The 26254-nt window shown below is 40.0% G+C and overlaps 1 protein-coding gene across 9 annotated transcripts in view; it reads left to right on the forward strand.

Annotated features, from left to right (window-relative positions):
* Window positions 1-2208: 2208 nt before the first annotated feature.
* The window catches only part of NFIB (nuclear factor I B), a 436690-nt gene continuing 412644 nt past the window's right edge, over window positions 2209-26254 (forward strand). For 6 of the 9 annotated variants that reach the window (XR_009346411.1, XM_059142337.1, XM_059142338.1 and 3 more), the window contains exon 1: window positions 2249-2359. Coding sequence is in view for 8 of the 9 variants with exons in the window: in XM_059142337.1 (XP_058998320.1) it covers window positions 2264-2359 (96 nt within the window). In the remaining variant the exon portion in view is untranslated. Of the gene's footprint in view, window positions 2360-26254 lie in introns of all 9 variants that reach the window. The other 3 variants (XM_059142331.1, XM_059142333.1, XM_059142332.1) reach the window with 2 other exon arrangements.

The raw sequence follows: 26254 nt of genomic DNA on the forward strand, positions 1-26254 counted from the left end.
GGGCCGGGAGTTTTAAAAGGATTCCGAGGCAGGCAGCCAAGTGTTGGTGGGCTGAGCAGTGGTCTCAAATGGGCCCCAAGTCGGACTACGCCCCGAAAGAGCTCCTAGAAGGCAGCAGTGGAGAAAAGTAGTTGGGGGGCCTCCTTCCACCTAGAGCCACTGAGAGAGGCGGGGTGCGGCAGATACGGACTGTAGGGGAGAGGGAGGAAACCTTCAGAATACCCCAGAAGAGTGTTCTGGAAATGCATACAAGGTCCTGGACTCCAGAGGGCAGCTGGCCCATCCCTTCCTCCCACCCCAGCACAGAAACCCAATTTCCTTATGCCTGTCACAGCTTTGGGTGAAGGCATTTGGGACAGGAACGAGACAGACTATCTCTGCAGCCCCAATGTCTACAGTGGGCTGCCCCGCACACAGTAGGCACTCATCTGTGCTGCTGTTACCTGAGCAAATCCAAGCAGGAAACTATGATTACCATGAATGGACTTATTATCTGATAGTTGCTCAAAAAAAAAAGTACAAATAAGAATTGGAGAATGGGGTGGAGAAAGAGGAGAGAGGAAGCATTGGGATCGTGGGGGTGCTTCAAAGGAAGAGGCCAGGGTGGGGCATCCAGTCCCCACCCCCCAACTCGCAGGAGAATAAACCAAACAAACCTAAGGAGAAACCAGCTTCCCAGGCCAGGTTATTACCCTGCCGGCCCAGAGTCAGGCTACCCTAAGCTCCCGTCCTGTCTGAGACAGAGGCTCACATGCCTCCCCAGTGAATATAAAAATACCCGCAGGACCAAGCTCCTCCCAGCAGTTGCTTTTCATCTTTGGAGTTCACAGGCTGAAGCGAGTTGCCTTTGCAGCCTCACACACACTGCCCGCAGAGAAAAAGAAATGCCTGGTAATACAGTAATTTTTTTTCCCCTTCACTTTGGCTGAATCGAATAGGAGTTTGTCCTTTTAAATTGTCTGCAGCCAATGTAAATTCTAAGCCTAAGTCATTATGGGAGAATCCTAGCGGCACACACCCAGGAAAAAGGACAAATGCCCTGAGAGGGGTCTCAGGGCCTGGAGGGGGTGCCCTGGGGTCTGGTGAGTCGGTATTGCCATGGGTAGAGGCTGCCCTTGCCTTTTTGTATTTCAGCAAAAGAAAGGGCAGGAATCCGTCTGCTCGTCCTAGCCTGGATTTCTAATTGTAGTGGCAGGACTCAGATCTTTACTCTCTAGAAAAGACGAAAGGCCCGTCAGAGCGTGTGTTGCATTAGTAAACGGGAGTTCCTGTGTTCTGCATGTGCTGATGGCAAGAACTGGTGGAGAGCTGAGAATGAAGCAAAAAAGGATCGGTGCCGAGGAGAACACACATTCCCTTCCAAGTGCAGGGCGGTGAGGGGCTCTGGGGAATTCAGTCTCGGGTCGGGATGACGGGCCAATGCTGCCCATCCCTCCTTGTTGTTGTCAGATCTTCCTCGAAGGCCACAACACATCTAGGCCATCTTTGGCAGGGAGTGAGCACCCACCGGGCCTGCCGTCTCCTGATGGAGAAGCTGTTCCCGAGGCTGATTCATCCTTGCAGACGGCAGAGCTCTTCTTGAGCAGTGATTTCAAAGAGTTAAACTGCTTCCATATGTCCAGCATGGGAGTGGAGTTTGTAGCCTTTGGCAACCTCGGCTCAATCCAGCTGCAGCTGCTACCTGTGTGTTCCATTCTGTGTGTGTGTGTGTGTGTGTGTGTGTGTGTGCGCACGCGCGCACACACACACACACACGCACGCCCGTGTGCAGTGACATCTGAACCATGTTCCGACCGTGTCAATGAAACTGTTATGTCTTTGTTGGGGGAGATATTAATTCTGAGCAATTACAGCTCCCTCTTTCCTCACTCCCTCCCACCCCCCCTTCCCCTCCCTTCATCTGCTCAGCAAGGACCATGGACCATGTCAAACAATATACAACAGAGAAGAATGCAAATAAACTTTAGTCTGCATAGCCCAGCAAAGCAGTTAGCCGCCCACTTGCAAGATACTTAACTCTTGTACACATGATACACAAAGAACGCTAGCTACTTTCACCAATCCCTTTAGACCAAAAAAAAAAAAAAAAAAAAGGCAAAAGAACTGATCCTTGTCTTTCTATCTGTGAGGTTGCAGTTCCTCCTGCTAATAAAGAAGCTTTTCCCATGATGCAGTGTGATAAGGATTGGCCTACATGTAGTCCAGAAAGCCACCGCTGATGTGTCCTTGATTAGGTGTCTTATCTGCAATTGAGCGGCATCTGATGAAGATTGCTGACAGCATAATGGCTGGGAAAGCATCGGACAGCTCCATAAAATGGCAGCTATGTTATGACATGTCAGCCAGGACCTGGTGGATGGTAAGTTTGGCGTGTTCACATTTTTTTTTTCTCCCACCTCCCTTCCCCAAACCTCCCCCCTCCTTTCTTTTGAGCTCCTCCTTTATTGTTCCATGCACGTGTTATAAAGTTCCCTGCCTGCGGAAAGTTCAAGCTCAAGTTGTGGGAGCCTGGGGTGCCTTCGCACACCAGTGTGCTAGATAGGATTTCCCTGCTATTGTGGCCAGGGACGTAGGCCTTTTTTTTTTTTTTTTTTCTTTTTTCTTTTTTAAAAGGGCAGTGTGAGTTTTGTTCACTTAAAAAAGAAGAAAAGAAAAGAAAAATGTAAATGGTACAGTCAGCCCCAGGCTGGCTGGTGTGAAATGTACGGAGGTGGGGCAGTCAGTGGGGGACTGGAGCCTTCTTGGCTAATTGTTCTTGCATTAGTCTTAAAACAGAGTAATATACTTCTTTCTTCGGCTTCTCTGAATAATGATTTAGATAGTGTTTTGTATCATGTTGTGTGCAGTTCCCTCATCAGTATGCGACTGTCCCCCACGCTTTGCCTTAATTTGGAATCCACCTCCCTTTCAATGAATACTGTAACGGGAGCAACCACTGATTACTATGCCACTCAGCGTAATTAAATTTAGTTAATAAGGATATGCATATTCAGTTCATTATTTTTCTTTGCTCGGGCAAATGTGTGTGGGTTTTTTTTTTGTTGTTGTTGTTGTTGTTGTTTTTATCCCCATATTTGTCCAGCTGCAAATTTGGGGAAGAGGAAAAAAAAAGCCATAAAAATTCAGGACACTGATGAGTTCTATGATTCAACTTGCAAAATAATATCAAGAGAATCTGAGAAGTTGTGACTTTCTTTCATCAGAGTGCTGGGATTAGAGGGCCATAGTTTTGGGAGAGAAAACCTTTCCCATCAAAAAAGTGCTATGTGAAAATTTCCAATCTACTGATTTCTGTTGTGGGGACAATGGTCTCTTGTAGGCAATAGTCGTGACATGAATGGTCAAACCTTTTGCAGACAAGCCTTCTAGTATGAATATTAAATTCATTCTTGGGTTAATTCAGCTGAGCATTTATTTATTTTTCTTCCTTCCTTTTCTTTGCTCTGCTTTGCTTTTCTTTCTTTCTTCTCTGCCCCTTTCATTGAAGTCTTGACTGCTTTTGCTTGCTCTCTTTGATAATTATTATGCTTAGGACAAGGGCTGTTTTCTCACAATTAGTACAGTGTGAGACAATGGGCACTTTATTCGGGGTGGGGAGGGGTATGGCCAGCCCCGGTGGTCAGCCCGTCCCCAGTGCCCAGACAGGAGGGAGCGCCTTCTCATTAGTCCTGGCTTCTGGCTCTGCTAGGCAAGAGGATTTCTGATTAATGTGTGAATTTCCTGAAAGGTGGAAGTTATGCTGTTGCTTCTAGGCTCTTCCTAAGCGCCTAATGTGCAAAGAGGCTTCACTCTACCCTGCAGTTCTTCTGGTGCGCGTTCTCAGTAATGTGAGGTGTGGGAGCCTGCAGGAAAACTTTTCTGTTGCTACTTGTTGCTGCTTTGAGTGCTCTGTTTCAGAAAAAAAAAAAAAAAAAGAGTCCAGTTCCTCAAGGAGAGACAGAAAAGCCTGCCTCCCTTCTCTCTGGCTCTCAACTACTTTCTTCCAAGTTGGAGTATATTTTATAAGTGATTAAAAACTCTACAGTGGCAGATTTTTGTTTATGATTACATCTCTTATTAGACTTCAGCACAGTGTGCGTACATGGGTGAAATGAAGTCTTAAAATACTGGCAGATACTTGGAGAAAGATATGGCACAAATGTTTACATAAAAGATTTATTTGCTTGATGCGACTGCACCAAGACTTGGAAGTGGTATTTTAATAGTTACTCTGACCCTTAATGATAATTTTATGATGTTCCTAGAAGTAAGTTTTAAACATCAGTATTTAAAATGAAACAGTGTTTCTGTTGGGAAAAAAGCAAAAAAATTTACTCTGATTTTTTTTACTTAAAAACTGGATCGATGTGGGTAAAAAGAGATAATCCCTATAAATATTTCACAATTAAATTTCATCAAGTTCTGTACAGAAAGACCATAGAGTCCCAAGAGAAGCATGTTGTAAATACTGTTGTTAAAGTTTTGAAAGATGATCTTCCTGCATTGCCTGAGAAAATGCAGAATATATGTAAGCACAGGTTCAGAGGCAAAATATTAAGTAAAAAAATTTTGCATAAATGATTTTCATATATAATCTTCATTAGGTTTACATGAGAGGTACGTATGTTTCTTCTTAAGGAAAACTCAATTTTCATACACTTGGTTAATTTGGGGAAAACGTCTAAGAGATTAATATTTCATGTGTCCTTGAAAACTTGGAATGACAGAGGCTTTGTGGAAAGTTTAATCAAAGTGATTCTTGTATCCTGTCAGTAATATACTGGAAAAGAGAAGAAAAGTGTTGTGGCCGCTTACCACTATTCTGTTGTTTTTGATTTCAGGAATATTTTTGAAAGGTGTTTTAAGGTTCTTATAAATTGGTTTTTTTGTTTTGTTTTGTTTTCTGTGATGCTGCTCTTACTATGACACTGTTCCTTTTATTTTTACAATTATTCTGGGGTTTCTGTGTAAGAAAGGATATTGTATCCTTATTTGGCTTAATCGAATGAAGTTTTAGGTAACCAAATCCTGAATGCGAAAGCTGCAGTGTAAAGTCTCTGGCAATTGCTTCCTGACTTATTGTCTGTTTCACTTAGATTCTCTTGTTGTGTGACAATGATCATAAATTCTACTTGACAGGGAAAAAACCCAAACAAGACATAGTTGTCCAATTCTACATCTGTTTTCCTTCCTAGATAGGCATGTTTTAGTAAAACAGAGGAGAGGAAAAACATTTTATTGAGACAGCTAAAAATAAACAAGCACAAAAAGAGTAAACTCGTGTGTGTGTGTGTGTGTGTGTGTGTGTATGTGTGTGTGTGTGTGTGTATGTTAAATATCATCTACATACGTACAGTTTTTTAAATGGTGCATCTTAGAGGTTTTACTTCTTTAGATTATTTTGCATGTAACTCCTTCATGGAGAAAAATCATGTGAGCAGTTTAACTCACAGTTGGTTGGCTATATTTAGAGTTCTGTTGATGACCTTTTACAATATTTAAAAATACCACTTGGAATATATGAAAGCTGTGTCTGGTAAATAGCACTATTTCATTAATGGTTATTGATGAGGCTATAGGTTTCCTTTTGAACCACTGAAAAATGTTATAACCAACAAAAGCAATTTGGGGACTTTCCATTCTATTTTGCCCTATTTATTTGAAGCTCTCTGTAAGACTTAGAACTTCTTCGTTAGCTATTTGGAACTTCAGGATGATGGGTAGTCACCAGACATTATTTTTTTCCCCTAAATTTTCTAAGTCTAATCCTTTGATCCCATCAGAACCAGGCCAGAACACTCATAAGTTTGCCCTAATAGTGACGGGCGATTATTTAAATATTAAACCAGGAAATTTATCTGAAAAATGAAATGCTGGTCTATGAGATTTGAAATCCTCAGTCTTACAAATATTAATCAAGTTAAACAGGCAGATAAACATAGAAATTAAACTAGATCTCATAGTGTCAAAGACACAAAGCAGACTCTTGCTTGAACACTAATCAATCTACTCAGTTGTAATGTACTTTTTATTGTTCTTGAAAGGAAATTTATTTTTTGAGAAGCTGGTGTATTAAAATATGGTACTTCTACATATGTCATCATTTGTTTTTAGACAGTATCAATAAGGTGAAAATGCATCTATTTTAAAGATAAAATTCTGTTTTCAATACAAAGTTGAATTAAATAATTTGACAACAAATGTCACTACAGGTAAGACAAAATGGAAGGGATTGTTTTCACGGCAAATGTTTCTTTAAAAGTCTTTGAGAAGTTGAGGTGTACTTGGGTTTACAATGAATTATTTTTAACCGAAAATCTGAAAATTAATCTTCTTACAAATGCTAACACAGGGTATCTTAAAAGTCTGTATTTTATTTTACTTTACTACAAACAAAAGAGTTCCTAAACAGCCCAATTAGTATGCTAAAAATATATTTGAGAAAACCCCTGTGTAGCCTAATGACCACATTTAGACGCCTGTGGTAATCTACCAAGCATCAGAAGATATATCTGAAAATCAAAATTCAATTCTTACTTAATTTCAAATTTTGTTTTATTTCCTTTAGAGGTATAATTGAATGTGGAAATGTAATTGAAACTGATAGACACCATACAGATAATAACCGCATCAACTAGTTGCCTGAAGATATTATGTCTATCCATTAAATATATTTCCAGAATTAGAAGCTATAAAATTTATGCCTCACTCAACAAATCTTTGTTAAGAACTTACCATGGCCAGGAAGTGGTCTTAGTATAGGGACAACCAATGCTATCTTTGTTCTGGAATCAAACCCATTTCCCAGTGTTATAGATGGGGGAATACTCATCACATTAGCGAAGGTTTCTAAATGATTTCTATTTTCTCTATAATGTTGGGGAATGCGTAGCTATTACATTTGCAGATTTGTCACTGAGTGTCAAAGGTGGTTAATACCTCTTTTCATTCATGACTCATTGTCAATGGTAGTTAACACTGTTTCTCAATCTTGTGAGTAAATGTTAACATTGCCATTACCAAAGCCAGTTTCTGTGCAATTAGTAGCATTGGTAAAAACTCATAATTTATTACATATCGGTTTCTGACTGAAAAAACAACAACTATGATGATGATGATGTCTGAGTGAAAAAAATGATTTTGATATCTGTAAATGATGTTACCACATTTTTAATATTTCAAATTTTGTCATAGATAGTTTGCATTTTTTCATTATGCATCTTCTATACCTATATTTTTCAGTGATGTGTTTTCATTTATAATATCATTCTAGCATATTTAAATAAAAATGAACCATATGACTGATGTGGTTCAATATATTAATATTCTTCCAAGATACTTTCTTATCAGGGAGTGCTTTTTATTTTATTTTCCATGATTTATTTTCACTTGTGTGCTTGACTAACAAATGCAACATATAAACTTTGGATACGGGAAATATCCTTTGGATCCTATCCTAATAAATAGTCATTAGATGGTTATTAATTTAATCAGAGAGTAAGGAAACACAAGTGCCTGTCCATCCTCTTTTCCCAGTTCTTTTTTGGAAGCAAAGGGTCATGTTCTCAAGGAGTATTATCTCTTCTATCTGTGGGAAAGCTGGTGTTGATTTTCCAGTGTAGAGACTAGTCAACAAAGAGAGATATCCGATGCTCACAACGTCATTGAAACTACAGCGTATTTCTGGAACAGAGCGGAATGATGTCAATCACTACCGTTGAGCATTTTAAAATTCCCCAAGATTGTTATTTTTTGACATTTTCTATACTATCATTTGTATTATATCTAATATATATTCTGAGGGGCTGAGAAAGTGAAGTTGGATGTAGGAAAATGTACTGGTGAAAATGTATGAGGCCAGCAAAAAAGAATTACATTCCTTTGTTGTAAGCAATGTGCAAAATAAAGTAATGCACCTTCAGGGGAGAAAGTGTTTTCACCAGAAGATCAGGTAAGGGATATATATGGCTGTACTCTATATTGCACTAGTTTTAAGTCTGGTTATTACTTGGTTGGGAAACATTTTAAATCTTACTGCATTTTAAATGCTTAAGCAAAGAGTCAGGAGAATAGAAAGTTATCAATCAGTGTTTGTTAGGATAATTATTTTTTTAACTTATGCTTTGCATGCTTTGTAAAAGGGACAGACTTAGCCTATCATGTCATGGGCAGCTTTAATAATAATTTTTATTTCTCACTGTTCTAAAATAAATTTATCCCAGTACTTCTCTGAAAAAATGACTTTATTCAGAAAGCAATTATTTTTTAACTTCCCACTACTATGTTCATTTTCTGGGGTTATAATATAATGGATATGTTTATGAGCACAGAGCTGAATCCTGGGAAATGTAGATTTGGTGACCTCTGGCAAATGAATCTGCTCCTCTCACGGCTGGTAGAGCCAGCTGTAAAGTGCAGATAATCATACTCATTACTAGTCATTCCAACCTGTCGTGAGGATGAATGGGATGGAGCCAGTGAGGCACCTGGTGCGTGCAGAGTAAATACCAAGTTCATGACACGTACCCACGGGGGCGTATATAAGCCATGACTATTCTACAGTCTTGGGCCCGAGCACTTAGTAGGTGCTCAAAAAACACGGAGGGCCTATTAAGTGAATGCAATTGTAACATTTTCTATGGGGCTTTCATAATCATGTCAACTTTCTAAATTCATGCAAACTTTATTTGTGGGAACTGTGTATATTAAATGAATCTGAAAAATTCAATATTTTCTGTTTCAAATTGTAGCAGATTTCTTGGGCACCTGGGTGGCTCGGTCAGTTAAGCCTCTGCCCTTGGCTCAGGTCATGATCTCAGGGTTCTGGGATCAAGTCCTGTGCCAGCTTCCTGCTCAGTGGGGAGTCTGCTTCTGCCCCTGTTCTGGTGCTCTCTCTCTCTCTTAAATACATAAAATCTCAAAAAAAAAAAAAAAGGCAAATTTTAGCAGATTTCTTTCCTTTTCTTTAGGGCTTTATTTATTTATTTGGCAGAGAGAGAAGGAGAAGCGACTCCCCACTCAGCAGGGAGCCCAACACACGACTCGATCCCAGGACCCCAGGATCATGACCTGAGCTGAAGGCAGATGCTTAACTGACTAAGACCCCCAGGTGCCCTGTAGCAGATTTCTTAAAGCAGAGCCTCCTTGGACTTAGCAAGATTCGATAGCTAATGTTCCACATTAGCTTAGTTTTCAACATTAAATGCTGTGATTTTAAGGGTAAAAAAAAAATCAGTGATTATGGAGGGCCTTCTCTTTGTCAGGTGTTTGCTGCGTTCTTGGGAGGTATGGGACCATGCAATTGACATTACCAGCCTCGCTCTATAGATGAGGCCATTGGACTCTGAGGATCAGCCATATGCTGAAGTATGTTCTCTAATAAGGGGGGAAGGGGCAGAAGAACACCAAAAGCCACCACATTTGAGGTGTGCCTGCCTCTCTTCCACAACCCCGCCATCAGGTCTGTCATCCAATGACCTGGGCTATGACTCATGATTTGCGGCCATGGTCAAGTGTTTTGCCACTGCCCGCTCTGCACCTGCCTGGCCCCCCTTCCCAGCTTCAAGCCTGACCTCTCTGGGAGACTCTGCTCTCTCTGTGTTCAGTGAGCTGCTTCGCTCACTCCCAAGCTGCATCCGAGATTGTACAGCTCTAGGATTGGAGGTGGCTGAATTCTTTGGAAATGTGATTCCATTCATCTTTCCTCAAGACAATTAGATTCGCTATAGGCATAAGCCATCTGGGGGAAATTTTTTGGAAAGAAATTGGCAAGCAAAGCATTTTCATTTTCAGGTTTTGATAATATCTGTTTACCTCATGGGGCTGTTGTGAGGCTTCAGTGAGATCAAACATAATAAACGACTTGAAATCTGTAAAATGCAAAACCAGTCGAAGGTACACGTATTATTATCTAGCAGTGTTAAACATGGGTAGGTGAAGAAAAGCTTTCCAGAATTTTGCCAGTGTTCTGGAGCATGAGATAATGCTAAATTTCCACCAGGCAACATGGAAAATGCTGGCTGTCTAAGACGTTGGAGGATGCTCTTTGCAAATTCTCTTGCTAAACTCAGAGGGATTAATCCTTCACATAACAATGCACCACTAGTTTTCCAACATTCTAGACAATAGCAGTGCTAGCAGTCACCCCCTTTTGTACATATAATTGGAAGGCATGACATAAGCAATGTTTCCCAAATGCCGTCTGTACCATCTTGCAAATTGGTCCCTTATTTTTTAATTTTTAAAATTTTAAATTTTTTTTTTTTTTTTTTTTGAGAGAGAAAGGAAGAGAGAGAGAGAGCACAAGCCAGGGGAGGGGCAGAGAAGCAGACTCCCTGTGAGCAGGGAGCCCGATGCAGGACTCGATCCCAGGACTCTGGGATTTTGACTTGACCTGAAGGCAGATGCTTAACAGACTGAGCCACCCAGGTATTCTCCCTCCCTTTCATTTTTTTTTTATTGATGTAAATTTGCTCTAGAATTCTCTTGTACCACAAGACTTGTTGTAACAATTCTTTAATGAGGTTAGTATTTTAACCTGCACTTAGTATGTATTATAATAGGTAAGATTTAGTTTATCACATAATATAGGGGCAGCATATTATGCTATTAAGGGAATTTTTTCTCTCTAATTTTGGGGATTGTTAGAGGTAACCATATCATCAGGAACTGTTTGAATTGCAACACCTTAGCATCTTTGATAACTTTTTATACTGTATGTAGGTGTATGAATGTTCTAATACAAATGAAACTACTTTATTATATGACACTCGTAATTAGGAATATAAGATTTGTCTTATGTTATTTAGTTGTTCCGCCAAAATTATAAGTCCCAAGAGGATGGGGACCAGGTCCTATTTACCAGCTCTAGCCAGTATTTTGCACATAAAAGGCCCTTAATAAATAATTGTCAAGTTGTATCGAGACTATAGCTTTTCCATTTTACTAATGGAGACAGTGATCTCAGTGGATACCCAGGCTGCACATTGATCAATGATGATGGGCTCCCAATCCGTGGTCCCCATTATGAATTACCACCTGCCCTTTCCAAGATAAGACTTAAATGTGCTAGAAGTGTGGAGGAATTATGATGAAATTAGCATCAAAGTTTTAAGGCAGAGGGCTAGGTAGGGAAGAAAGCCCCAAAACAAAAGCAGCAAATTCAAATTTCCCTTCAAGCAGACAGGCTCATGGTCATTACCAAGTGTTAAGCAGCAGATGAATAACCCATCTTTGCCAGCAAGGATCCTCTCCTGCTTTCTCAACTCTGCCTTTATCATTGTGACTAAGACCTTGCAGGCATCTAATACGTTAGAGAATTTGAAAAAGGATAATGTCCTGGGGGGACAATTGACCAAAGCAAGGTGATCTTGAATAAGTGAGCTTGTTGTCTATTTTCTTATTTTTGATGAAATCAGTTTCATTTCAGAGGACTGATTATTTTTTCCACTCGAAGGTTTCATTGATTTTTCCACATGTCTTCCCTAGATTGCAATGTTGGGAAAGGCCTTGGTCGGGGCCTGGCATTTTTTTTTTTTTTAAAGATTTTATTTATTTATTTGACAGAGAGAGATCACAAGTAGTCAGAGAGGCAGGCAGGGAGAGAGAGAGGAGGAAGCAGACTCTCTGCCGAGCAGAGAGCCTGATGCGGGACTCGATCCCAGGACCCTGAGATCATGACCTGAGCCGAAGGCAGCGGCTTAACCCACTGAGCCACCCAGGCGCCCGGGGGCCTGGCATTTTAACAGCATTTGGGTGAAGGCTCCTGAGCATGCCAAGACTCACAGAAACCTAAAAATGGAATGGGTACAATATGGAGGGACACACGTCTTTGGGAAAGAGAGAAAGAAGGTCCCCAGAAGTGTTAAGAAGTAACTGCTTTTAAATGATCTCTTTGGAAAGAGCAAGAAAGTGAAAAATACCTCCTCTTTGGACCAGAGCCTGTTTCAGCCATTTAAGTCAATGTGGGGATGAGAAATAAGACCCTGCTACCCAATGTCTGGGCTGAATGCTCTGCAGCCCAATCTTCCAGAGTCTGGAAGGTCACTCGTCCTTACTCTCATGACCTGTTTTCTTTGGTGCTGTTATAGAATGAATCTGGAGTGTTCTCGAGGTCCTTGGCAGATACAGGAGCCCTCTCAGCTAGACGTTGCCCTTCCGTATGAGGGCACTTCCACATCTGGTAGACACCAGTGAGACTGCAACTGGTTTTGTTTACTTCCCCCCTTCCATGCTGCTTTGCAGAGATTTTAGTGTGAAATGATGATAGAGCGATGCAGAGGAAAAATCGACTGTGGACTGTCACTTTTGCTCCTGACCCCTATCCCCTGCTACAACCAGCATCGCCGTTCCTTGTTGCTTCGGGAGCAGAGCCTCTGGCTGAAGAGCCGGAGAAGGTCTGCGACTACAGGACGGACAGTCTTCCCTTTGCCTTCCAGGAGACTTCAGCTGTTCTTACAGAGTTTCCAGGTTAATGCTGATGCTGACAGCTAATCTACAGGATGTTATGCGGGGGCAGGGGGATAAATTTACATTCCTCAAACTTGAACTTTGGGTGGATATTGGTGGGAGATTAGGAGACTGAAAATAGCATATGTGTCATAGCATGCATTGCGGAGGACAATAATAATTATAATAATAATAATATGGTAATTTTCTCTTATTGATAGACATGAGCAGCCTCATGCAAAATTCTTTCACTCTCTCTAAAGTTCCTTGGGGTTGCTCTAAGGCAGAATTGTAAGATACTATGCAGTGCGATAATGCTCAAGACTTCAGAAGAAACAGCAATGCGCTTTTATCCATAAGTTGAAGGAATAACACGAAATTGCCATTTTATTTGTCCAGTAAGATATTAATTATCTTGTGTGAGGCTTTTCATTTTTTTGGCACTGAAGATGTTTATAAATGGTACCCCATATAACACAAACCGCATGTTTATGTAGCACGAATGTTCAATCAATTAGTTTACACACAAAAACGCTGGAATATTGATGACACGTGTTAGCTTTTAGTGGGAAAAAAGCCAACAGAGCTAATTTGATGCATTGATCCTTGGGACATGCACACAGATGTGAACCTTTGACTTCATCACAAGTGATTTGGCTGACAAACAGTAGCTTGTAATTATTGTTGCACCATCGTAAATTAATTAACAAATCAATCAATCAGTTCAGAACCTGCAGTCCAACCACATTTCTCAGTTTCACATACTTCCCTTCATTTTACCTCTTTCACTTGTGCTGTTCCTGTCAGGGGTTTTGAAAACGTTCACTTGTGCCAGATTAACTATTTCTTAAGCTTGAAGAGAGAATTCTAAACAATAGCATGGGGAAGGAAATGTTGCCGATATATTAGTTAATATTCTCAAAACTCTTGGCCATAGGGCTATTAGTGGGTAGAAAAAATAATTATTGAGCTTTCAGATGCTTTTGGCCACCTCCCCAGGTAAGGAATAAGAAAATAACGTTCCAGTCTTCCAGCAAATAGGCAGCATTTAGAGGCTACGTGATTGCGAAGGTAGCAGTTTCCAGCATTGGCCAAAAAAGTACTTCTTTTTTTTTTTTAATTTTTTAATAAACATATAATGTATTTTTATCCCCAGGGGTACAGGTCTGTGAATCACCAGGTTTACACATTTCACAGCACTCATCATAGCACATACCCTCCCCAGTTTCCATAACCCCACCCCCCTCTCCTGACAACCCTCCCCGCAGCAACCCTCAGTTTGTTTTGTGAGATTAAGAGTCTCTTATGGTTTGTCTCCCTCCTGATCCCATCTTGTTTCATTTATTCTTTTCCTACCTCCCAAACCCTCCACGTTGCATCTCTACTTCCTCATGTCAGGGAGATCATATGATAGTTGTCTTTCTCTGATTGACTTATTTCGCTAAGCATAATACCCTCTAGTTCCATCTACGTCATCACAAATGGCAAGATCTCATTTCTTTTGATGGCTGCATAGTATTCCATTGTGTATATATACCACATCTTCTTTATCCATTCATCTGTCAATGGACATCTAGGTTCTTTCCATAGTTTGGCTATTGTGGACATTGCTATTATAAACATTCGGGTGCATGTACCCATTTCGAGCACTACGTTTGTATCTTTAGGGTAAATACCCAGTAGTGCAATTGCTGGGTCATAGCGTAGCTCTATTTTCAACTTTTTGAGGAACCTCCGTGCTGTTTTCCAGAGTGGTTGCACCAGCTTGCATTCCCACCAACAGTGTAGGAGGGTTCGCCTTTCTCCGCATCCTCACCAGCATCTGTCATTTCCTGACTTGTTAATTTTAGCCATTCTGACTGCTGTGAGGTGGTATCTCATTGTGGTTTTGATTTGTATTTCCCTGAGGCCAAGCAATGTGGAGCCTTTTTTCATGTGTCTGTTGGCCATCTGGATGTCTTCTTTGCAGAAATGTCTGTTCATGTCCTCTGCCCATTTCTTGATTGGATTATTTGTTCTTTGGGTGTTGAGTTTGATAAGCTCTTTATAGATTTTGGATACCAGCCCTTTATCTGATATGTCGTTTGCAAATATCTTCTCCCATTCTGTCAGTTGTCTCAAAAAAGTACTTCTTTGTTTATGTTTCCATTCCTATCCTATACTTTGAAATACTCCATTAACCAGACTTGGAGGTACTGCATGTTCAGCCACAATTGTCATCCTGTATGCCAGGTGCCCCATTAAGTACTTCATATATACTATCTTATTTAATTCTTGCAACAACCCTGAAAAGTAGATGTAAGTCCCATTTTACAGCAGAAGAAATGGCGGGTCAAGGGTTTAAATGGTCTGTCCACATTTACATAGCTCACAACAGGCAGAGCCGTGATTAAAAGTCTGGTCATTGGCACTTTTCTCTCCACTGCAATTAACCAGAGACATCCAAGCACTTCTCAGCAATGTGCGAAGTTGAAGCAATTCTAGCCCAAACCAAAAAACTTGACATTTCAATTAGAGAACTTATTCTGGGTAAACCTACCATTTCTAAGAGGCTTTGTGATATACTAAAAAATAGTTTTTGGGTACTATTTATTTATTTTCCAGCTGTATTGGGATATATTTGACACCATTATATAAGCTTAAGGAGTACAACGTGATGATTTGACATATGTGTATACTGTGAAATGATTACCGTAAGGTTAGTCAACACCCTATCACCTCACATAGTTGCCTCTGTGTGTGTGTGTGTGTGTGTGTGTGTGTGTGTGGTGAGGACATTTAAGATCCATTGTCTTAACAATTTTCAAGTATACAATATAGTATTGCTGACTAGTCACCATACTGTACATTAGATGCCTAGAACTTATTTATCTTATAGCTGGAAGTTCTTGGATACCTTTCTGGAATCTACTTTCAAGAGTTTCAAAAGGGGGGGAGGGGGACCAGTGAACCCTTCTTTGTCGTGTTCACTATGTCCTTTGTTTCTGCTAACTTCAGCAGCAGGATCCACTGCTGTCTTAACAGGCTGTTATTGCTTTCTTTTGTTTTGCTTCATTTTCTTGTCCTGAATCAATGAGAACCGTGGAATGACAGTTACACTGAGAATTGAAAAAGCTAGACGGATGTCCCTAAACTGGTCTGCAAGCATAAGCAAGCCATTTGACCTGTGAGCCCTGCTGCCTGCTTTGAGCAGATGAGTGCAGTGGCTTCCAACTTTTGGGGGGCCTTCCATCAGAACCTAGCATACACACGTATATATATATAGAGAGAGAATGAAAGTTGAATATTCATAGAACAGTCTTCACCCTTCATGCCTGAAATGTACTATTAAAAGTTTTTATTTCATTTTATTTTGCCTTTTTAAATAAAAGTGTTATTTATTTAAAATGGTATCTTAATCCACTAGTGCATCATGATACATGGTTTGAAAAATACTGAAATGTGTTAAGTTTTCAGTGAGCTCAAATTCATTATCTACACAGAAGTGCTTTGGATTCTTGTGTTTAAAGGCCTTTTATTATTTGAGCCCCCACATTTTAAAAATTATTTCTTATTTTTATTTTTTTAAAGATTTTATTTATTTATTTAACAGAGAGACACACAGTGAGGGAGGAAATACAAGCAGGGGGAGTGGAAGAGGGAGAAGCTGGCCTCCACTGAGCAGGGAGCTTGACATGGGGCTGGATCCCAGGACCCTGGGATCGCAACCTGAGCCAAAGGCAGATGCTTAAGAACTGAGCCATACAAGCACCCCTAAAATTATTATTTTTTAAATTTAAATTCAATTATCCAACTTATGGTACATCATTAGTGTCAGATGTAGTGTTCAATAATTTATTAGTTCCGTGTAACACCCAGTGCTCATCACATCCCATGCCCATCACCCAGTTACGCCATCCCCCAACCTCCCTTTTAGCAACCCTCAGTTTGTTTCCTATAGTTAAGAGTCTTTCATGGTTTGTCTCACTATCTGATGACTTCCCATTCAGTTTTCCTTCCCTTCTCCTATGGTCCTCTGCCCTGTTTCTTATATTATATATATGAGTGGAATCATTTGATAATTGTCTTTCTCTGCTTGACTTATTTCACTCAGCATAAAACCCTCTGGTTCCATCCACACTGATATAAACAGTAAGTATTCTTCCTTTCCGATGGCTGAATAATATTCCATTGTGTATATATACCATATCTTCTTTATCCATTCATCTGTCAGTGTACATCTGGGCTCTTTCCATAGTTTGGCTCTTGTGGGCATTGCTGCTATGAACATTGGGGTGCAGGTGCCCCTTTGGATTACTACATTTGTATCTTTGGGGTAAATACCCAGTAGTGCAATTGCCAGGTCATAAGGTAGCTCTATTTTTAATTTTTTGAGGAACCTCCCCACACTGTTTTCCAAAGTGGCTGCAACAACTTGCATTCCCACCTGCAGTGTAAGAGAGTTTCCCTTTCTCCACATCCTCGCCAATATCTGTTGTTTCCTGATAGTTAATTTTAACCATTCTGACTGGTGTGAGGTGGTATCTCACTGTGGTTTTGATTTGTATTTCCCTGATTCCAAGAGATATGGAGCACTTTTTCATGTGTCTGTTGGCACAATGGCACAGTTTCATGTGTCTGTTTGTATGTCTTCTTTGGAGAAATACCTGTTCATGTCTTCTACTCATTTCTTGACTAGATTATTTGCTTTTTGGAGCCCCAACTTTTAAAGGACTTTCATAGTTTTGGAAGAATGTGATTATTTGGGGGACTGTGGTCCTGGTCTGTAGCCCCATTGTTGAACCGTCCACTGTGGTGTTTCTCCTCAGAGCTACTCTAAGGATGACAAAGTCAGTCCAGTCAGACCTTGGCAGAAGAACAGGTAGCAAAGTAGGAACTGGCTACTGGGCTGAGTCTGTGTTCATAACATGTGTTGATTTCTTATCTTCATCAGAGAAATAGCAATTATTAGGAGACCTCTTTAGTTTGCATGTAAGGCAATAGAATGCAACTGAAGAGTTTGAGGGGAGAAATGTTGTGTACAGATTTTACTGTTCAGTTGACACTGAAAACATAAATAAATGGCCTTTTGGTAAACATCAAAGCACATGGGCAGAATAAGTGTTTTCCTAAAGAGGCCTCCCAGCCGCAGAATTTTTAGTAGAAAGAAATCCTAGGACTATGGATATCTACTACACATTATATAAGTATTGTGTGGATGGAAGAAAGTGGAAGATTATAATTCTTTAGAATATGGACACTTCACATTCTTACCAATGTGCATTTTTTAATATCAGTAAGGCAGAGAACTGAAGTAAGTTAAATTAAAATGAAAGAGAATGTAGACTATAAAAATAGCTTTTCAAGGGTGTCTCAGATAATGCTGAGAGTCAGAATAACATCATAGTTGAGTCAGGCTTCTAAGACTGAACTACCGTGGTTCAAATCCCAAATATATTGTTGACCAGCTGGATAAACTTAGGCAAATGACTTAATCTCTCTGTGCCTCACTTCCATCAACTGTTAAATATGGGGATGGAAGCAGTATCTGCTTTATAGCATTGTTGCAAAGATTAAATGAGGTAATATACACAAAGCACTTTGCCTGGTATATAGCAGGACCCCATGTTAACATTGACTGTTAACTGTAAGTAAAAATGTAGTCACAGTGGTTTACAATAAAATGTTTTACCTTAGTAAGGTTCATAAATAAGGGAAAACAAAAGATGAGGTTACAAAACTCCCCTCTCAAAAAAACCAAACAGATACTGCATGTTGGGGAAATGATTCTCAGTAGTCAAGTCAGTGACTTTAGCGTTAACTGAGCAATTAGCTCAATAGAGTTCCAGTAAGACTTCACTTTATCATTTATTCTAACGAAGTGCTATCTCCTGGATTTTGAGCTCCTGTTCAATTTATTCTGCATACTACTAATGCCACTTTTTCTATTTTTTTACTGAACTCAATGGTGTTTTTCTGGGAAACAGATCGAATCTTACTTAGCCTTGTATTTCCTCTCCTAGCTTCTTCTTCCAACCACCATTATCCTTGTACGGAAGGGGATCATTCTAGAAGTCTTGTTGAATGAGACTGAACTTGCCTTAAGTTTCAGCTTCTTAGCCCATCAGTGCTTTGGGCACACAACTTATAATTATAATAAAAATTATTTAAAATAATAATAATAATATATTAAATAAGAATAAATATGCCAATTTATAAATTTATAAATAAAGTCAGTCCTGCTTTTTATATAGGTACCCCCAACACACATACACACAGCTTACAAATGAGCTGTGCTCTAAAAGCTCACTATAAGTCCGTCATTAGAAATTTTGTAACGTGTGCAATAGATCCTCAAAAGACCCATCTAAGAGCGTACCAGATGCAGTAATGGCTCCAAGGAGCCAGAGCCAGGAGCATAGCTCTTTCTGGTCCCAGGGAAGGACCTTCCTCTTTCCAACAGTGTCCTTCTCAGCAGGAACAAGGAATTTCCCATCTCCAAGTGACTGAGCATAGACTCCACTGCTCTAATCTAGAAAGAGGAGTTGAGAACTGACAATATGGCCTAAGGCCTTGGAGAGTGCAAAGAAGGTGCCGGAGGAGCTGCAGGTAGCCATTACTACCCCCTTTCTCTGTCACCTGTTTGCCTATTATTTCCTCCAGGAAAAAGGGGGTAATTCTACAGCTTTTCTTCTATGACTTGGTTTCCCCTTCTCTCCATTTTCCTCTCTTGTGTTTCTTCCCATGGCTGTCTTCAGCCCCAAAACTGTAGGATGGAAGTAGTAAGAGTCAAGGGTTAGGACTGAAGGTGGACCTAACTGACATCATCTTCCTATTCCCCTTTCTCGTTTTTACTCTATTCCTCTGTCTCACCAGTCCATCCCCAATCCCACTACTGGACACTAGATCACAATGAGAGTTGGGGAATCTAGACTCTCCAGCTGACTAATGGGTAGTGTTGATCAGTGAGAGTCTTGACAGCAAGGGGACTGTCAGTTGGTAGGGAATGATTATAGAGGTGGGTATAGGAGTATAGGGTATAGGAGGTAGAAAGAGAAGTTCTATTCTTAAGGCAGCTAAGCTCAGCCAGCTAGAGCAAGTCGAGAACTACCGTGTCCATAAACATAAACACCTGTCCTTCAGTTCCTTATCTTATCCCCAACACTGGCCCTCTACATAAAACACAAGGGTCTTTGTGATAACCTTGTTATTAATGTCTCATCATTTAGAACATTCATCTTTACAATGGTATAGAGACCCAGACATTTTCTTTCCTGTTAACACTGTATTTTCAACTGCATAAATCTGCTTATTCTGTCAACAAACTTTCATAGAGCATTTACAAAAAATGGTGTATGCACCAGGCAGACTTAGTTCCATCCTCATGGAGCTTACATAGAGAGAAGAATGCAGTGTGGCAAGTCCTTTGTTGGTCAGATATTAGCTGTCATGGAACTATCTAAGAGAGGCAGCTAACTCATTTTGGAGGGGCCATAGTTTCTCCCAATGATGCCAGTAACGGAGGGGAGAAGATTAATTTCTGCAGAGGGATCAGCATGTGTCAAGGCCCAGTGGCAGAAAGACTATGGCTCTTGGCTTGAAAATAGCACAGAGAAGATGTCATGCTGTATGTGAGGACACTTACATTGAGTAGAAAACTCCAGACCAACAGCCTTGGTATTTTGCTGACTGATGTAAAGGGAGAAATGTCCAAGAGCAGGGCCATGGTCTATTGAAACAATTCGACCTACATGCCACCACTGCCACTACCACCGGCATCACCATGCCGCACACCACATATCCACTGAAAGACAAGGATTTCATTATACTGAAACTTCACAGACGTAGATCAAATAACACAGGACAGGGGTCTAAGCTCAGATGGCTGCTGTTTCTGCAAGTTTCTGGTTTAGCCAGCCTATTAGACTGTAGCCAGATGTACTGTGTTACCTACATAATCCTTATCAGCAGCATTCCATCTGTGTCACCCAAGTAGCAGGAATTAGGCAGGCACCCTTTTGGAAAGTAGCCCAAAGGGTACAGAAAGCAGGTATGCCTCAGAGGCATGTAACCCACATCCTTCTAAGCTGGGAGAGAAGAAAAACACATTGAGTTTCTGCCCCAGATACTCACTTGAATTGCTCCCGCATTCCAGAGAGAGGTTGGTGGGGGGAAATTTGGAGGTTAGCTGTGGGCCTCGGGGTGATGATTACTTTGTAATGGAACAAATTAAATTATGTGAAATTTTAGATGCTTTCCCCCTGCCCTGGCGGCTCCCAATCTCTTTAGGGTTAGTCAGGAAAAGGGGACCTTCACAACAGCTGCTTAGCTGCTTGAGCTCAGAGAGGAAAACCATAATTTGTCTGTAATCCCTAATGCCAACAGTTGTTCATTAAGAAACAAAACTAATGTAATCTTGATTATTTGCTCAGATTTCTACTCTATCATGTTTTGTACATCTGGCAGGCTAATGTAATTTTCCTCAGAAACCCAAAGCAATCTGGTGCTCAGACAACACCATGCAGATTTAGGTAAATTCCAGGCTCAGATTAGCATAATACTAACTAATCACGAATATCATTTGCATTCATTAGAGTGTTGGGGAAAAAATTGTTTCTAAATGGCAGAAAATTGAAAGAAAGATTAAGGGCAAGAGCCTCAAAATCCTGTTTGGCTTGATGCGACTATATTACAGATGATTTTTTCTTACAAGGCCTAATATTTAATGTGGAAGTATTAATTAGAGTATTGGAAAAAGATTGTATCAAATTGGAAGAAAACTAAGAGAGATTAAGGATCAGGCGTGTGCTTGTTTTTGGTTGATTCAAGTGTGGAACAGATAATTTCCCGTGCAATGCCAAGGAGCTTAAATGTGTTAAATATAGGGTGATTAATTTTTCAGAAAGAACCATGGCTTTTTTTGAGATAATAAAAAAACACAACTTCTTTCTCTTGTGGAGTAACAGCGTATAGGTCTGTGCCGTTGTTCTTACCATCATAGAATGAAGATAACAGAATTAAACTCCGAAGTCTGAAATACCCCAAATCAAGGTGAAATCCCATAAAGCCCACACACTGGGAAAACCTAAAAAGTCACAGCAATAGATTCCAAATGCTGTTCTGATTTTTTAAAAAAAATCATAATAAAATGGCACCCCCCCCCCCCCCCCCCCCGCCACCTCCTGGTGGCTGGGCTATTTTCCTTGCAGTTTTTCAGGTCTAGCCATTTGGCGTAAGTGGAATTGGTTGCAGGCTGAATGCTGGGGCCTACGCTGGACTGTGGTTGCTGGCAATTGTCTGTAAATCCTGTCTTTCCGCAGCTCGGCTGCTGCGCGGGGCTCTGCTGCTGTGGGGCTAAATTCAGTGCTGGCTTCCTGAGGGCTGGGAGCAGGTGCTTGCCAATGAGTTTGGCTTCTCCCTCTGACAGATGAGCAAGCTAACCCTGTTCTCCTGGTGAGAAGCCCGCTGAGCAGCCATTAGCAGACACGCCTTTGGATGTCCAGGCTAGCCAGCTGCTTGCAGAATCCTGACTGTTTGGGATTTAGTCTTTGGCCTCAGCGGGGATGAGCTTCAGGGCAGGGTGGTTACAAACTTGTTGCTCCGAGTGCGAGCTGGAAATGAGGAACTCTGGCAATACCGGTAGGCTTTTGGGAATGCTGATTCTTGGTTCCTACCCTAGATCCACTGAGTCGGAATCACTGAGCCCAGGAGACTCATAGGCTCATTAGAATTTGAGAAGAGCTGGTGTATAAGATTCTAGGCCTGGAGCGTTTAGTGGCATAACTGTCACGCCCAGGACTTGTTACAACTCACATTCCTGGGCCCAAGATTTGGTTTTAGGAGGTCGGTGGAAGGTAGGTCCCTAGAACCACATTAAAGAAATACACTGAAGAAACTAAAGAATGAACATGGATTCAAATCCACCTTTGCCTGCTGGGTTAGTGGGAAAGTTGGTTATTGACTTTAAGTCTAATTTCCTCATATTTCACATGGGAAAACTGATCCTGTTTTAGAGGGTTGTGAGAACTGATTGAGCTCAGGTTTTTATCACAGCATCTTGTGCATTGCCGCCGGGCTCTCTATCTCCTCCTCTGGGCTTAGCAACTAGCTTCCTCCAGCTGACCCTTCTGTGTTTTCCTGCCCCAGGTCCTTCCGCATGCCCCTGAAGTTTCCTACCCTAGCGGCAACTGCCCCATGGCTTCTACATCAACACCTGTTCAGTTCTGTGCTTCTGACTAGTCTCCAAACTCCAGGCTTTTTCTAAACCCACCCAAAAGGTATCTGCCCATTGCCTATACTTTCAGTCTCTCTGTTCTCTGCTAAACTGAAAGGTGATACAAAGCGGGGTGCCTGGGTGGCTCAGTGGGTTAAGCCTCTGCCTTTGGCTCAGGTCATGATCTCAGGGTCCTGGGATTGAGCCCCGCATCAGGCTCTCTGCTCAGCAGGGAGCCTGCTTCCTCCTCTCTCTCTGCCTGCCTCTGCCTGCTTGTCATCTCTCTCTGTCAAATAAATAAATAAAATCTTAAAAAAAAAAAAAAAGATGATACAAAGCTAATTGCAATGTCTTAAAGATTCCATTTTATTGGGGACGTAGGAGATACTGTCTTAGCTTGGTAACTGTCAGTCTGGGCTACACACTGGAATCATCTGAAGATCATTGAAAAAAAAAAATCCAAGTCTCCTCTTCCCCCGAGTTTCTGATTCACAGTTCATTTGGCTGGGGTGAGACCCAGGATCTGTACATTTTTTAAAGTTCCCCAGGGGTGGTTAAAAAGGAGCAGCCAAGCATAAATGCCTTAGTAAGAGATATCAAAGAGGCCAATAAAAAAGATGTTTTTAGCCCAGAAAGCTCTTTTTTTTTAAAATTAATTAATTTATTTGACAGATAGAGATCACAAGTAGGAGAGATGCAGGCAGAGAGAGAGAGGAGGAAGCAGGCTTCCCGCCGAAGCAGAGAGCCCGATGCGGGACCCGATCCCAGGACCCTGGGATCACGACCTGAGCCGAAAGCAGAGGCTTTAACCCACTGAGCCACCCAGGTGTCCCGCCCAGAAAGCTCTTTTGCTCACATCAGATTAGACCACTTCAACTACCTCTCAGATGAAATGGGGGCTGAATGTGGCCCCACATCTCATTCAGTGATCCTCTGTACCATTTTTAGTTTTCTCATGAGAAATGTGTCCTGGAATTAGCTGTAGAGTCTGGGTCCCCTTTGTTAAATCACTTAAAAAACCCCGTGGGAAAGCCATTTCCTCCTTTATAAATGAATCTAGGAACATTAGGAATATCTATTTAGTACCTAAGTAATTCCAAAACATCTTCCTTCTGTTTTCAGTAAACTATTTTTGGAAGAGAGCCAAGCAGGTGTGCAAGCCCAGGAAGACAGTGGATGTGTTCTGTGTATGTGCGCATGTGCACACTTCAAAGATAAATTACACACCAAGAAACTGAAGTATAACATCCCAGTGGGGGAATTGCAAGGTTTGGTAACAGACCAATGTGTGTCAGACTCCCGCATTCCCATGCTAGAGCTCTGAAAACAAACACATTGACACAACTTCTAACAACATTCAATAAACGTGATTATCTTCCTCATTCATCCATCTACTATAAAAGCCACATTGCCATAAATTTTATAGGCCTAATTCTCTAGCTGAAGCATAGTAAGACTAGCAATTAATAAAAATCATTAAAGCTTAATAAATGAGACAAGGTTCAAAGTAAAGACATAGATTGTTTAGACAATAAATAGGTAACACAATACACATTTATTCAGTACTCACTCTATGTCAATTGCTATTGTATCTACTTTGCACATATTATCTCACTTAATCCTCTCAAATGTCTTGACATGGGCATTATTTGTGTTACACTTTAAATGAACTGAAGCACAGAGAGATCAAGTAAATTTTTCAAGGTCACCCAGAGAATAAGTAATAGAGCTAAATTTGCAGAAACAAGTTTGCAGAGTTTGCATTTTTTGCCAGTATGCTATACTTAGTATCAAAACTTATGAGATTAAGTCAAAATCATGAAGAAAAACTGTTGCTTTTTGTTATTTTTCATGTCTATTTTTTAAAATGAAAATAAGTGAATACAAAATAAAAATAATTCTAGCATATCATAAATTAATGTGAACTGATGAAATAACATTTATTAAAAAACAAATTGGTACATCATAAGCACTGAATAAGTACTTGCTATTATTATTATTATTATTATTATATGATTATTATGTGGCAAATGAAACTTTTAGATCAATTGAGATAAATGACATAATAGAAGATGGGGCAACTGGTAAAATATTTGGAAAAAGATCATCCAAATATTTATACTATACACTAAAATCAAACATTAATGGTTAAAGATTAAAAACTGCAAATTAAAGAAAAAAAAGAAGAAAACCATGAAACAACAAGAGAAAAAGTGAATCTCAGTGTACCATCAAGGCAGAATCTATAATGGAAAGAGCCAGTAAACTGGATTATATTAAAAAAATTATAAAATATTACAGATAGTATTTACCTAAATTATCAATATAAAATATTATAAAAGATATAGAAACTGTTGTAAATAGTATATTTATATTATAAATAAAATATTAATGATATAAATATGTAGTTTATAATTTACAAAGTGAATGGAAAATTTGTATAATAAAGATTATAAAAACTACTACAAGATCATTAATTTTAAAATACTCAAAAATTATGAAAAAAATATGAAGAAGCAATACATTGCACAAAAAAGAAATGCAAAATGACTTGAATATATAGGAAAATCTTTTATGGTATTCAAAGAAATTCAAATGGAACCAGTGAGCAACTTTTTTTTCTACTATATAATTGGTAAAAAATGGATGATTCCCAGTACTAGAGGGAGAAAGAGTCATTTTTAAACATTGCTGCTGGGAGAATAAATATGTAGGCATAACACAACTCTTTGGAGGAGAGATGGGCAATATTTATTTTAAAAAATCTTTAAAATTGGCACATCTTTTAACTTAGCAATTCAGTAAGGAAATTATCCCAGATGTGGGATACAAATTTAGTTGTAAGGAACTGAAGCAGCATTGTTATAAAGCTGGAAGCATCTGAAATATTAATGCTGTAAGGGAAATATTCACGATATACCATCAATAAGGGGAAAGAAAAGGTTACAATTCAATATTACCATATGATCACCAAGAAGACAGGAAAACACATGGAAACAAAGGCTGAAAAAAATGCACACCAAATATCTAATAATAGTTGTTTCCCAACAATGTGATAACGATCACTGGTTTCTTAAAATGTGATTTTAATTTTTTAGTGCTTTTCCAAGTTCTGCGATTTTATAGTAAGAAAACAATGAAAATGTATTTGTTTTTCAAGTGGTAAAAGCCTTACTTTGAAAAAGAGAGATTAATTGAATGTCCTCGAGGGAAAGAAGTCTATACACAGTGTCCTCTGCTGTTACAATGCATCTCATATGCAGAAAAGCTGCAAATACTACATGGGGGTTCTGTAGATTTCTCCCCTAAGACTTGGGTTTAAAATAAACGTGACTTTTGTTACAAACCCAAGCACATACTTTAGTCAACACCTTCAAAGAAAATTCTAGAGGGTGGGTGTGGATCTAGTCTCTCACAGGACACCTTCTTCCCGCCCTTTTCCTTGTTCTCCTGTGGTTTTTGTCTGTCCACACTGAGGTATTGCTTTTATCAGGGCTTTAATTGCTATTGGCAGATAATTCAAAGTCTTAAACTCTAACCAGTCATGTCTCAGATTTAAAACAAGTCCTAATAAACTCCATGGTGAAGAAACACTGCTTCCACGAAACAGCTCTGAGAACTGTCTGCACCTGCTAG

This window comes from Mustela lutreola, chromosome 12, assembly GCF_030435805.1.
Source record: "Mustela lutreola isolate mMusLut2 chromosome 12, mMusLut2.pri, whole genome shotgun sequence".
Taxonomy (NCBI): domain Eukaryota; kingdom Metazoa; phylum Chordata; class Mammalia; order Carnivora; family Mustelidae; genus Mustela; species Mustela lutreola.